At 41.8% G+C, this 13,500-nt stretch overlaps 1 protein-coding gene across 1 annotated transcript; it reads right to left on the bottom strand.

Annotated features, from left to right (window-relative positions):
* Positions 1-3,412: 3,412 nt before the first annotated feature.
* Positions 3,413-5,141, bottom strand: LOC113718870 (transcription factor MYB3-like). The gene is made up of 3 exons (XM_027243795.2): positions 4,903-5,141; positions 4,469-4,598; positions 3,413-4,135 (listed from the first exon to the last, which is right to left on the bottom strand). Exons 1-3 carry the CDS (start codon positions 5,030-5,032, stop codon positions 3,649-3,651), a joined length of 747 nt encoding a protein of 248 aa, XP_027099596.1. The 5' UTR covers positions 5,033-5,141; the 3' UTR covers positions 3,413-3,648.
* Between the last annotated feature and the right edge of the window lie 8,359 nt (positions 5,142-13,500).

The following is a 13,500-nucleotide window of genomic DNA, read 5'->3' as shown; positions in this document are numbered from 1 at the left end:
GCTATCTGTGCAAAGACCCTATCAACCCTCCCAAAACAAACACACATGCCCCACCCAAACATGTTCGCAAGGGCAATCACAATAGTATCTAGGGTTGCTTGAGCTGCCACCTTACCAAGAGAATCGAAGTACATCATGAGTTTGCTAGCTGGTGAGAGCTTCTCATATATATCATACTATATGGTCCACTCACTTGAACTGAGTGGATAAGGTAGGCGTATCTAATTGAGGGGTCTGCTTCGTATTTAATTCAGTTTGCATGCATTTGCATGGTTTGGCTTAGAAGACTGCTTGGTGAGCATGAGTTGCCACTGAATCAAAATAAGCTTAGGTAGAATGGTGAATGTGAACTGTGAAGGTGAAGATATCTTGACATTGATGCTCTTTTCACGGATTACTTCAAGAAGGTAATTGACCAACTGTCAGTTAGTAGTTGAAGGATCAAATATTAGCTATTTTAGCCAATCAAAAACTAAAATGAAAAAAGTAAAAGATAAGGAATTCGATGTTGAAATTGAAACCACTGGACCCATATGATTAAACACTTTAACAAGAATAGTACTAGTAGGAAATGATAATCTACATGACACACGATTTTATTTTCATCTATATTTTTTCAATCACTTTTTTAGCTGAATTATAAGAAGAAAAATTAGAAAAGTACTTACAGAACCCTTTTTTTTTTTTTTTCAGGATCATACTACTTATAATGATCGGTCACTACAACAACATTCTAAGTAAATTAAATGCATGATTAATACATCATATTTTAGCCCTATGACATTTTAATGATTCAAAAAAACTGCAATCAGGAATTAGTTCTAGTTTGGTTCCTTTACGTGTACCGATATGTGTAACCCCAACATGATTCTTAGTGCTTTGGACTGAGTTTATCATAAGTAATCAATTGGTTATTTAATTATTTATTAAAAAAAAATACAAGTTCTCACACTTGAAATGATCAAATAGGCTTTTGTTTCATTACTTAAGTCATCTAATGCTTCTCTTCGAAAAATAGATAACACATATACATACCTATCATTTTCTTTAGTAGATTGTTCGACTATGATCAGAGTATTAGCAGCCAAAAGAAAAGACAACAAACGTATACATTTGCCAGGCCATCTGGAGCTTGAATCTGGATGAGGACAGTCAAGTCCTGTTGGCATTCTTCTTTTTTTTTTTTTTCTTTTTCATGAATAAATATTCAACCCATTGCATATTAATCAATCCATTTGATTGAAACTGAAGAATTAATTCTTTGAAGGGACACTTTCTATTGATAACAAAAGTTCTCATGTTTGGTAAAGCAGTCATAACTGAAGGGTGACAAAGAAAAACCCATCTATTGAGTATATTGAACTTTTAAACTTTTTGATCGCAGAGGTTGAACAGTAATTTTATATTTTTGCTGTTTGCTCCTGAATCCTGATGTTTTACCATCTTAGGTAGGAAAAATTTTGATGATTCCAATGTCGCTTTAAGCTACAGTTAGAATAGTTAAAAAGAGACGAGGTTACCTTATTGGTAACTGTTCTTCAACTGACCATGTAAGGTTTGCTTATTGGTAACTGTTTTTCAAGTGACCACATATAGTTTTGGACTGGCCGAAAACCTTAAAAAGCTAGTAGTATGTCCTGTACTGGCACCATTTTCTTCCAGTTCCATGTTCCATGTCGGATGCCAACGGTCTTTTAAGTTGTTGGTAATCATCAAAACTTTAAGTTTTGGTCTTAACCTCTCATTATATACTTATCATTTAATTGCGACTGTCACTTTCAAGTGATTTCCTTCTGACGGAATCCTGTTAGTTAGTTTTTTCCTCTTCTTAAATTAGATTAAAGTAAGTTATACAAATGTTATCGTTGTAATAAAAAAAAAAAATCATGCTACATAATGCAAATGATCAGTCATCTATTGTTGAACATAATTCATGCAAAACTTTTCGCCTCAATTAGGGTTTATCTTTTTTTTTTTTTCTCATCCTTTTGCCTGGATTCCTCCTGCATATATACGATGCTTTCTATTCCTAGGATTGGTTTCACATTCTTGACTTCTGCTTGCTGTTGAAAAGACGGGCATGAGGTTCATTTCTTGGTCGGTTCCGGGGAGCTGCTTCCCGTGACTTCAGTTGTGGCGTTTACAAACTAGAAATTCATTCTTATCATATCTGGCGAACATAAATACTTGCTCCCAAATGAAAGTGTATGGCCAACATGAAAGGAGCCGGCTAACCACTCTTTCACCCTCCCGTAAGAATTTTTAAAAAAATTCCATTGACCCCATGCTCCTAAATTTTACCTTATGAACAACGTTAAAATTTTATCCAAATTATGTTGGTAAATTATTATTCACCCTTTACAATTTTGGACGTTAGCACATGATCTTCTTAAGCTTCAAAGTTTTTTTGTAACTCTCCTGTAATTTTATGCAAAGTGATAAATGGACGGAAATTGGTTGACCCAAACACATTCCAAAAAAATGCTTGCTAAAATTAATTATGATATACACTTGTGATTTTACATATTTCTACATAATCTCTTCATGATTTTAAGTAAAGTAGTTAATTTCGACCTATTTAGTACTTACCTAAGAACAATACTGACATTTTCACTAACAGGTTATAGATGTTTTTTCATCAATTATTCACTTTACGTAAATCTACATGGAGTTATATGGATACTTGAAAGTGTTATTGAATAGTCTAGTAATCAATGAAACCACGGGACTATGTAGTAATTTAACAAAAAAAATTTTAATCTGCTTTAGTTGATATACAAAATTTAACTTCTCATTAAATGCTTTAGTATCACATATGATCTTCTTAGAATTCTATATATTGCCTCAAAAAAAGAGTTTTCATGAAAATGTAAAATGAACATTTGAAGGTTCGCTATTTTGTTTGTGTACTTTCAACTTGAAACTTGGAATGTGTTTGTTTTCTAAAATTTGGTAATGAAGCATAGTGTTTCATTTTCTTTCTTTTTCCCCAGCAAGATAGTAAGAAAGAGAAGAAACAGAAGTGAGTAGCTATGTTGATTCAATTTTGACGCATACTTTGATCCATTGTTGGGTGGATAGTTTCTAAATTATTATATGTTTTATGGACTTGATTTTTACTATAATTTTATTAAAATCATCCTGTAATCATAAATGACTCGTTCATACCGAAATCTGGATTTAAAATGTTTTCACGTTAACATGATATTAACTATCAAGAAGGGCTTAAGAAGGATACCAAACTAACTAACTGCAAATCATCATTTTTCAAAATTACGCTAGTAGAATGTCATTTCTCAAAATCAATTTTGCACCCCTATCCAAAATCCCTGGCTCACAATATGCCACTAGTTTTGCTTTGTATGCGGATGTTATTATGTCATGCAATCAAATTATACTAATAACGAAAAAATAGCCAAACTCTTCTCAATTAAACTGACAAACACCAAAACATAGATAGGTTTTTACATATACTCAACTAAAAGGGAGCCAAATGAGAATTGCAATTACGGCTTCTTTACTGGGAGATGCCTGTTCCCTAACACAGGGGTTCGGCTTGGTTAGTCTAAGCGGAGATGCTTGCTCCATAATCAGGAGTTCGGCCCTGTAACCAAAAAAGAAAATAGGCAACAATTCCTCAGCCAACAATCATCTAAAAAGTGGCAGGGTAGGAGATAAAGGTTGTTCAGGTTGTCTAGATGTTAAATATTGTTCATCCTTGGTTTTCTCGTTAACTGCATCTTCTGATGGAAGAGAAGTCGATGCTTTTTTTTCTTCAGTAGCAGCTCCTGAAGGAAGACAAGAGTCAGATGCCATATCCACGTTCAGATCAGGCAATATGGTACTTGAATCATCATCATCTACACAACTTCCGGCATCAGAAACTTGGTGATGATCACTTGCAATTCCTGAAGATTTTATTTGATCATGAGGAGAGGGTTGGTAATTTTTTATGGCTGATGAAGTTTCACCTGCCGTAAAGCCATGGATGCGATGCCTGGCAAGATAATGACTCAGACGAAGGTGCTTTGGATCAATTCCCATGCTTTTTAGCTTTTTACTCAAATGGGAATTCCAATAGTTTTTCACTTCATTGTCTGTACGTCCTGGCAATCTCCCAGCAATCAATGACCACCTGATTTCGCGAATTCTCATCTTTCAATATCGTTGAATGATTGCATAAAACAAATATTTTGCAACAGGTCTTATGGTGTCATTTTTGGAAAAGGAGAAAATTGGTATAATGCTACTGTCGTAAAAAGAATTAGGTAGAAACTACAATATGCATCTAGCTCAATAGTGTATTAGTGTCTAATTTCAGAACAATCTGTGATCCTAAAAAACTCCTTTTCTTTTGTGTAACCGAAGAAATCTTAAGTACAATTATGAGATTATACCTCAATCTTAAGTGCAATTTTGGAAGCAAAATGTAAAACAAGAAAAAAATATTGGGAAATCATATTTATACCGATTGCCTAGGAGTGCATGAAGCTTGATGATAAGGTCTTCTTCATCTTCAGCGAAGTTGCCTCTTTTAAGGTCTGGCCTTAGATAGTTTATCCATCTCAGCCTACAACTTTTGCCGCAACGAAGCAGGCCTGATCAAAAGAAAGAACAAATATTTGGGGATGAGAAACATAAATAAAAAATGGTTTTCTCATTTTACTCTTTCTGTATTTTGTCTTTTCTATGGTTAAATACAAACATTAAAAAAAACAGTCGAATTGCTAGTATCTTGTTTGCAGCGGTGCTTTCTGGAGTTCAGACAAGACTAACAAAGATGGAGGGATATTTAAAAAAAAAAAAAAAACGACAGAAGAGATGGAGAAATTGTTCTATTTTGTTCTTCTTGTTATTTGGAGATTGTAACACAAACAGACAAAAATGAGTAATTGAAAACACCTGCAGCTTTGGGGATGTTTCGCCAATGACCTTCACCATGTTTCTTGATATAATCTGTAAGCATCTGATCCTCTTGCTGGGACCAAGCTCCTTTATTCATGTCTTCCTTATCACAGCAAGGCTTCCTCATTGAATTACTATATCTATCTGTTTGGAGAGTGATGGAGTGGATGGATGGGGAAGGGTTGAAATAGAGAGAGCCAATGGTATGATGCTGAATAGATGTTGTACGCCTTTTATGCTGGTAATGGAGGTATTTCTCTCGAAATTAGGGTTGTGAAGAAGTTGACTTGGACTGGTGGTTTGGTTTTGCATGTCACAGTATGTTTAGCAAGCTGCACAGGAAATAGTATTGTGGCATAAGGCTGTTAGTTTGCTATGGATCGGTATGAGGACCATATCAACAACCCCCCACCCCAAAAAAAAAAAAAGAAAAAAAAAACCATAAACACACATTCCTCAACCAAATCATACAGGCAAAATTCCCATTTTTATTTTTCACTTCATAAAGAAAAAGTCCATAACTCCATTGTAGACCTATCTTTTACAATAGCTTATTGTAATAGCATATATTCATTCATTTAGCCTTTTTGTGAAACTTTCAATCTCCAATTTTAAAACTTTTTCCCGAGTGAAATATCTTCTCTATCCTATTGGTACTAAACTAGTAGCACAACAAAATGCTATCCCTTTTTTTCTTTTTTGTTAATTTTATTGTCAGAATGGAGATTTCTTATATTTGTTTTCTTAGATATAGAAACTTTAGAAATACACTTTTTTTTAATGGGTTTGAAATAGTTTTATATTAGATTTGACTGTTCAAGACAAGAGCAGCTTGGAACTACAGTGATTCATCCGATGTTGGAAGATTTTTGGAGTCTCGTAGTATTAGTTTTGTTGATTTTTCAAATGTGATGCACCAATCGATATTGAGATCTTTTTGTATCTATTGTATCTGTTCTATATATGATGTATTTTTTGCCATTAGTGCACATTTACAACAACAAATTTATTTTGTTTATTTCAAAAGAAGTTACCCAAAATTTCTGTCTGCATGTCTTGCAAGCAGACGAGCAAATAGGCTAATTTTCTATCAAATTAATGACTTACGTGCTATCTTTAAATCTCTACCAGAGTTCAATACAAAATAGAATTATTGTTACAGAATATCCTATTCCACAACAATCCAGTTAGACGTTTAGGAGGTTAACAGTTATAATCAACATCACAACTGGCTCTAACCTGTGCAAAAGCCTGTCTCTCTTACACACACAATTTTTAGTGTACGGACAACCTTATTCCTGGACCCTCGCCCCCACAATCCTTTTCTCTATACTATGTTTTTGCATGAACTATGAGTTTCTTTATTTTTGGTGATACTTTGGAAGACTACTGTGCCTAAGATAATCTAGTCAATTCGGTTGAGGACCACATAACCACAAAGAATGCATCCCACAATAACAACACCAAATTCCAAAATCTGCAGAAAACCACCAATTCTATTTAATCAACAAGATTTATGGGATCTGGGATATACTAGTTCAAGAACCGGGATAAGAAAATGGTAAAAGAAAAAAAAAAGAAAGGAAATCATGGGCGTTGACTGACAGTTTAAGATAATATTCATCACACAAAGGACAATTACAGACAACTAACACAGAGTCAATGGAGTTGCAGCTTGGCTTCTTTTTTCGTTCTAATCTTGCAGCAGAGATAAGGTCTTGTATAGTCATTTTCTCTCTATTGTACCGGTTTTCTTCTTTGGCCTTAAAGATGATTCGACGATAAGCCGATAAGGTTTACAATCACTTTACAGGTTCAAATTCTTAGGCTTGAGATAGACTGAATTCCAATGTTGATAATTCAGCACCAATAACTTTTCTTTTTCTATTTTCTTCTTCTGCTGCTATTCTTCCCCAGTTAGCCGTTGATTTTTTCGTGAATTTTCTGAGGTCAAGAAAAATAAACAGATAACAGTAAAAGGGAGGACCAGTTTACTTGATTTGCAGACGATGAGGAGAACTCCATGACATAGGCCATTAGATAACTTGGATGAAAAATGAGAAATAAAATATAGCGCAGATGGAGTTATTCGGTGATAATACTCTCTGTTTAATGTGTATATGTGTAATGGTAAATCACATTTTCATGGCAAAACAAGTTACTCTTGGTTTAGTTGGTTGAACTATTTTTCTGTTTATCTCTCTTCTCTCTCTCTCTCTCTCTCTCTCTCTCTCTCTCTCTCTCTCTCTTCAAAATAGGCAAACACTCTTCGATTCAGAAAGTTAAGGAAACTTTTGGATGTACAATAGTTTGAAGGAAAACGACCAATCAATCCTATAAACCAAGAATTCAAGTTTATCTAAAGTTAATAAGTAAACAAACAACTGTGTAGGGCTACATATTTTTCTGTTGCACAGGACAGATAAAAGGAAGTAAATATTCATTCAAGAAAAGTAGACATACAAACTTTTGGCAACTGACGAAAATGAAAAACTGCAAAGCATTCCGTCTAAGTACCAAAAGTACAATAAGAAATAATCAAGATGCTCGTCTTTAATGTTAACACTTTGTACTTCAACTTGATCAATTTGCCAAGAAAAAAGCTTTACTTGCCCCCTTCTTTATGTATATATTTTAAGCATTTTTAGGAGTGGATCTTGACAAGCAGGCTGTACTTGGTGAATCCATGGCTTGTCTCTGATTGTGCCTAAATTAGCCTATTAGGTGGCCACTCGTGTTACCATACGGATTTAGTGGTAGTTGAAAGATAAGTTCATTCCTTCCGAGATGCGACATTTTAATTTGGAAATATTCTCTATCGCTTTACTCATTCTGGTTAACTATTTTATTTGACATACTTCCCAGTTTGGATCTGTTTGCCTTGCTGAACCAACTTTTTCTCATAATTTAACTCTAGCCCATTTTCTCAGAGAATTCAAAGACAAAAACAATAAAAATCTCTATCATTTGTTCAACTTTTCATCCAGATACCCTAGTCTGGATTCTCAACTAAACCCCAGAGTTAATCCAGTCTCCATCATCAACCGGATTGTTGGTGGAAGAAACTGAAGAGGTGAATTCTGTACCGCTGGAGTAGATCTTCCGAGTATTCTGGGTGGTCCACTAGGACGAGGTCACCTGCTTAAGTTTCAAGAGGGGTTGAATCCCCCGGTAGAACTCCGAAGCTTAAGTCAGTTCGGGAATAAGAGAATATGTGAGTTGAAGAGAGTATCAGTATGTCTTTACCAGATAATTGGTCATCCCCCCTTCTTAGTAGATACTCGGGGGTATTTATAGGGGGTTCTTTGGGAAGAGGGACTGGCATCACGGGTCCCTCAAGATCTGAGACGGTCAGTGCATCTGGTGGATTGGACGGCTCTTTACGAAAAGGTTCGATGGGACATCCGCCAGTTTCAGGCGGCGTGTCAGAGTAGCTGTCCATCAGATGTCAGGCGTATCAAGTATCAGTTCCCATCATTCGTAGGCGTCCATCAATCAGGTGTCACCTCGGCTAATGACCTGAAGACTTAGGCCGAAGTGGTACACAGGCTTTGACGTCCTCGATGAGCAATGTGCCGAGGTGGGACCTTGGGATGAATCAGAGTACGAGTACTCTGGTTATCCGAGCCGAAATGACCATCCTCACTAAGCCCCCCAAGCTTCGAGAAGGGCGAGGTCGTGGTTTCCCGAGGTTGTTCCTTCCCAAGGCTGACGAACGTGTAAACACGCAACAGTAAGGGCACGTCATCTATATGGATGGGACTAATAGAAAGGTGAAACGATGGCTGTCAGTTTTGACGTCGGGTCCGTAAAATCAGCCGTCAGAGAGAGTGGGCGCTCCTGGGAATCCCAAAGGTGCCGTCTCTTCGGTTTCCCCCAATTGCCTATAAATAGGGGCCCTTTTTACCGTTTCATTTTTCAGCAAAAATTGTAAATCACCTCAGAGCTCTGTTCCTGCGCTTATTCACTTCGGCAATTATCCAAACAGCTTCAAAGTAAGTCCACTTCATTCTTCCTCGTAGTAATGGCCAGAACGGCCCGTACACACAAGGAAACGGTGAGGCCTGACTTTACCGAGGCGGAGAGGCCTGACCCCACCGAGGAGAGAACTGCTGACGTCGGGGATGGGGGTGCCGAGGCGTCTCACCAAGCCGGGGCAGCTCAAGGGCAGCGGGATGCCGGAACAGAGCAGCAAGAGGAGATCGAGATCGAATCCGAGGTCCTGTACAACGATGACCTCGGGAATGAGGTCCCTAGGGATGCAGGCGTACAAGAACCATCCACCCCTCCAAACGTGTCGACACTAAACTACGGCCAGATGCCTGCCTTTAGAAGCATCATGGGGCGCGACTCCGTCGCCGAGGTGGTCCGCAGGTATCCCTGGAGGAAGGACTACAGCATTTATATACCTGAGCCACACCAGTCCGCCGCGCTGCCTCCGAAGGGGAGAGTGGCAATTTTTGTAGAGCAACTGGAGGCCGGGCTCAGGGTGCCCACGACAAGATTCCTCCGAGACTGCCTAAGGTACTGGGGAGTGAGAATCACTCAGCTCACCCCAAATGCCATTCGCGTCCTCGTCGGCTTCCAGCTGCTTTGCCGACATCAAGAGATAGAGCCCACTGTCAATCTCTTCCGCCGTTGCTACTCGCTCAAAAACAGCGGGAGTGAAAAGGGCTGGTTCTACTTCGGGAACAAAGTTCCCAAATTAGTAGTGGACGCTCCGAGCTCAATAAAGGAGTGGAAAAGAAATTTCTTTTTCATCCCGGCCGAGGACTTCCCCAGGGGGTTCTGGTGGAGGCCTCCCACCCCGGTTAAAGAGACGTCTCCAGGCAAATTGGAAGAGCGCAACCTCCAAAAGTTAACGGGGTCGGGCCTCAGAATTAACTGCTGGGATTTTCCCGAAGTGGTACTCGTGAAAGGCGGCCTCAGCCGAGCCTTGATCAGCTCGAATCACCCCGTCCTCCTTTCGACTAGGCTGAAAAGACCTTGTACTTTTTCATTTCCCTTCTTTATGTATTCATGTTGAGTTCTAACTAACTCTCTTTCACTTGTTACAGTGACGAAGATTTCCGACCTGATAACCTCGGGAGACGTCGAGGTAGCAAAGAGGGCACCAAAGAAACGCAAGGATGCGGCTGAGCCCTCTACCAGGCCAAGTAAGAAGACCACCACGGCGACGCAGAAGTCCACCGCGGCAATGAGCAGCCGCGAGCCTGCCGTGGTGATTGTAGGTGAAGGCTCACACACCTCGGCCATGCCTGGGAAGTCCAAGGCCTCTGCCATCCCGGTAGGGATTCCTATCCGAGGTGTGACGATAGCCAATCCACCTCGAGGTCAAGGCGTGACCGTGATCCCGGAGAAACCTGTCACGGGGTCATCACTGTTCAACCTCCATCACGTACCCTCGAAAGAGGCCGGGGATGACAAGAGGCACCCCGGGGCGCACTGGTGCCCGGAGTGGGACATCAATGTCAACGACCGCTGCAAAAATCCCTTGGTCGCGCACGAGCTTCTGGTGCACTCCGTGCTGCCTAGGGATAATACCTATGCGAGGAAGCTCACTCCTGCCGAGCTGATGCAGAGCGCCTCGGTCTCCTGGGCCTCTACCTCGGCTTTCTTTGTCGAGATGCTCCAGCGTTATGGGCATTTCATGCAGACTTACGAGCCACCCGCCGAGCTTCAGAAAAGGATCACCGATCTGGAAGAGAAGCTAAGGGCCACTGAGTTGGAGCGAGACAAGGCCGAGAAGGGAAGGAAGAAGGCCAAAATCGCCAACAACTCCCTGATCACTGCCCTTGATGAAGAAAAAGAAAGAAAGGCCCAGGAAGAGCAGTCGAACAAAGAGGCCATGGACAAAGCCGGGGTCACTGCTGTGGAGGCCTTCCGGAAGTCGGAGTCCTTCACTCGCGACCTCGGCGAACTCACACGCCCATCCTTTATGCTTGGCTACACTTCGGCTGTTAATGATGCAATGCCTTTCATTTCTTCTGAGCAGCTGGAGTCCCTTCAAAGCGCTTCTCACTACAATGAAGATGCCAAGGAGCTGTGCGACCGTATGGCCGCGGGCATCCAGGCCGGGAGAGACTTAGCCGAGGTTCGAGCTGAGTTCAATAAATGGCTTCAGGAATTTGAACTAGATGGCGAGGGTAGTGAAAGAAGTCAATCCGGCGGCGGGGCTGAAGGGCAACAGGATGCCGAGGTAGGTGGAGAAACCATAGGGGAGCAAGGCTCCGGGGCAGGGAATGCTTAGAAGCATCCCTTTTTGTTTTTGTAGGCAGAGGTCATAGATGACCTCACAGGGAATGCTTAGAAGCACCCCCTTTTTTGTACTTGTAGGCGCGACCTCGGTCTTCTACTTCAATTCAATAGACTTCCATGTTTTTGCAATCTTCATACTTCAGTTCGGTTTTATTTTCTTTACTGCTGCTTTGTCCCCTTATTTTTCACTTATAACGAAATAAGAAGAAGTGAAAAATAACTCAAGACTTAAAATTAAAAACACGTACCCCTCAAGGGTAATACAGTTTAAGATTTTCGACATGCCAAGTTCGAGGCACCCGAGACCCATCTCGGTACGCTAATTTACAGTATCCATTTTGGCTGGACTCGACAACGCGATAGGGTCCCTCCCACTTAGGATTCAGTTTGCCCTGAGGTTCAGCTCGGCTGACCGAGTTCTTCCGGAGCACGAGGTCTCCTGGGCTGAACCGTAGGTGTTTGACCCGAGTATTGTAGTAACCAACTAGGATATTTTTATAGATAGCAACTTTGGCCGCGGCCATATCACGTTTCTCCTCGGCGAGGTCGAGGTCAACTCGCCGTTATTCCTCGTTGACTTCGGCAGCATATGCGGCCATCCGCGGGCTCGGCGTTATGAACTCGGCTGGAACCACAGCTTCTGACCCATACGTCAAAAAGAACGGGGTCTCTTGGGTTGCCAATCTCGGGGTGGTCCTGTAAGACCACAAGACGCTGGGGAGTTCTTCCACCCATGACGATCCAGCTCGGTGTAGTCTGGTTTTGAGGCCATGGAGGAGAGTGCGGTTGAAATTTTCGGCCTGTCCGTTAGCCTGAGGGTGTCCTATCGAGGTGAAATGCTGTTTGATTCCCAGGTTTTGACACCACGTCTTGAAAGGGTTATCAGCAAACTGCCTTCCATTATCCGAGATGATCACCCGGGGTAGGCCGAAGCGACAAACGACGCTCTTCCAGAAGAATTTTTGAACTGCTGATCCAGTGATGCTCCTTAAAGGCTCAGCCTCAACCCATTTGGTGAAGTAGTCTACCGCCACCACCGCGTATGCAAAATTGCCTGGGGCCCTGGGGAATGGTCCGATTATATCAGTCCCCCACTGTTCGAATGGCCATGGCGAAGTGATGGGGATCATAAGATTGGTTGGCTGGTGATGCTCTGGAGCATGATGCTGACAAGAAGGACAGCTAAGGACCATGACCTGGGCATCCACCCTCAGGGTGGGCCAGAAATATCCGAGCAGCAAAGCTTTTTTAACGAGCATCCTGTAGCCGACGTGAGCACCACAAAGTCCTTCATGAATGTCTTGCAGGATCTTCTCCCCTTCTTCCGGAGTGATACATCGCAGCCATGGGCCAAGGTATGACCTCTTGTACAGGAGATCGTCCCGAAGAGCGTACCGAGCTGCTTTTCGTTGCAGTTTCCGGGACTCGGCTCGGTCTTCAGGAAGTTTACCCCGGCTGAGAAATCGGAATAGCGGTCCCATCCAGGTGTCCCCTGGATAGATGGGACATACAACTTCCCCCACATATCCTGGCTCGGCCAAGACTTCCACAAGAACCGTCTTGTTCAGGTCAGAGAAGGAGGTAGAAGCGAGCCGTGAGAGGGCATCTGCCCTCCTGTTCTGTGACCGCGGTATTCTTTGGATTTCAAAAGACTCGAAGTGTGCCACCAGCTGGAGGACTTTGGAGAGGTAGTGATGCATCACCTCTTCCCTAGCCTCGTATTCGCCTAGTATTTGGCACACAACGAATTGGAAGTCACTATAGGCCAAGATGTGCGCGGCCCCTAGCTTACGAGCTAGTTGCAGGCCGGCAATAACAGCTTCGTACTCTGCCTCATTGTTAGAAGTGGCGAAGTCAAATCTCAAAGCGTATGAACATATTTCTCCTTGAGGGTCTTCGAGGAGCAAACCTGCTACACTACCCTTACTGTTAGATGAGCCATCCACATGTAGAATCCATCGCTGAGGCTCGGCAGTAGGAGAAATGTTAGCCGAGGTACTGTCCTTCACCTCATCAAAGGTGAGCTCGGCTAAAAAGTCTGCGAGGGCCTGAGCCTTAATTGCTGTACGAGGCTCGTAAGACAAGTCATACTCCCCCAGCTCAATAGCCCACTTGGTGAGGCCTCCAGAGGCCTCTGGCTGTGATAAGATTTGCCGAAGTGGTTAGTCAGTTCTTAGGCAAATGTGGTGGGCTAAAAAGTAGGGCTTAAGCCTACGAGCTGCATGGATTAAGGCCAGCACGAGCTTCTCCGCCAGAGTGTATCTGGTCTCCGGACCTCGGAGGACTCGGCTGACATAATAAACGGGCATCTGTATACCTTCCTCCCTTATCAACACG

Source organism: Coffea arabica, chromosome 11e (genome assembly GCF_036785885.1).
Source record: "Coffea arabica cultivar ET-39 chromosome 11e, Coffea Arabica ET-39 HiFi, whole genome shotgun sequence".
Classification (NCBI taxonomy): Eukaryota; Viridiplantae; Streptophyta; class Magnoliopsida; order Gentianales; family Rubiaceae; genus Coffea; species Coffea arabica.
This window is presented reverse-complemented; position numbering and strand designations above follow the sequence as displayed.

Bases quoted from the DNA above. Each gene is read 5' to 3' on its own strand.
- LOC113718870 (XM_027243795.2), bottom strand. From the start codon at position 5,032: ATGAGGAAGCCTTGCTGTGATAAGGAAGACATGAATAAAGGAGCTTGG. The intron at 4,599-4,902 runs GTGTTTTCAATT...TCTTTTGATCAG, and splicing joins AAACATCCCCAAAGCTGCAG to GCCTGCTTCGTTGCGGCAAA. The intron at 4,136-4,468 runs GTATAAATATGA...TCGCGAAATCAG, and splicing joins CATGCACTCCTAGGCAATCG to GTGGTCATTGATTGCTGGGA.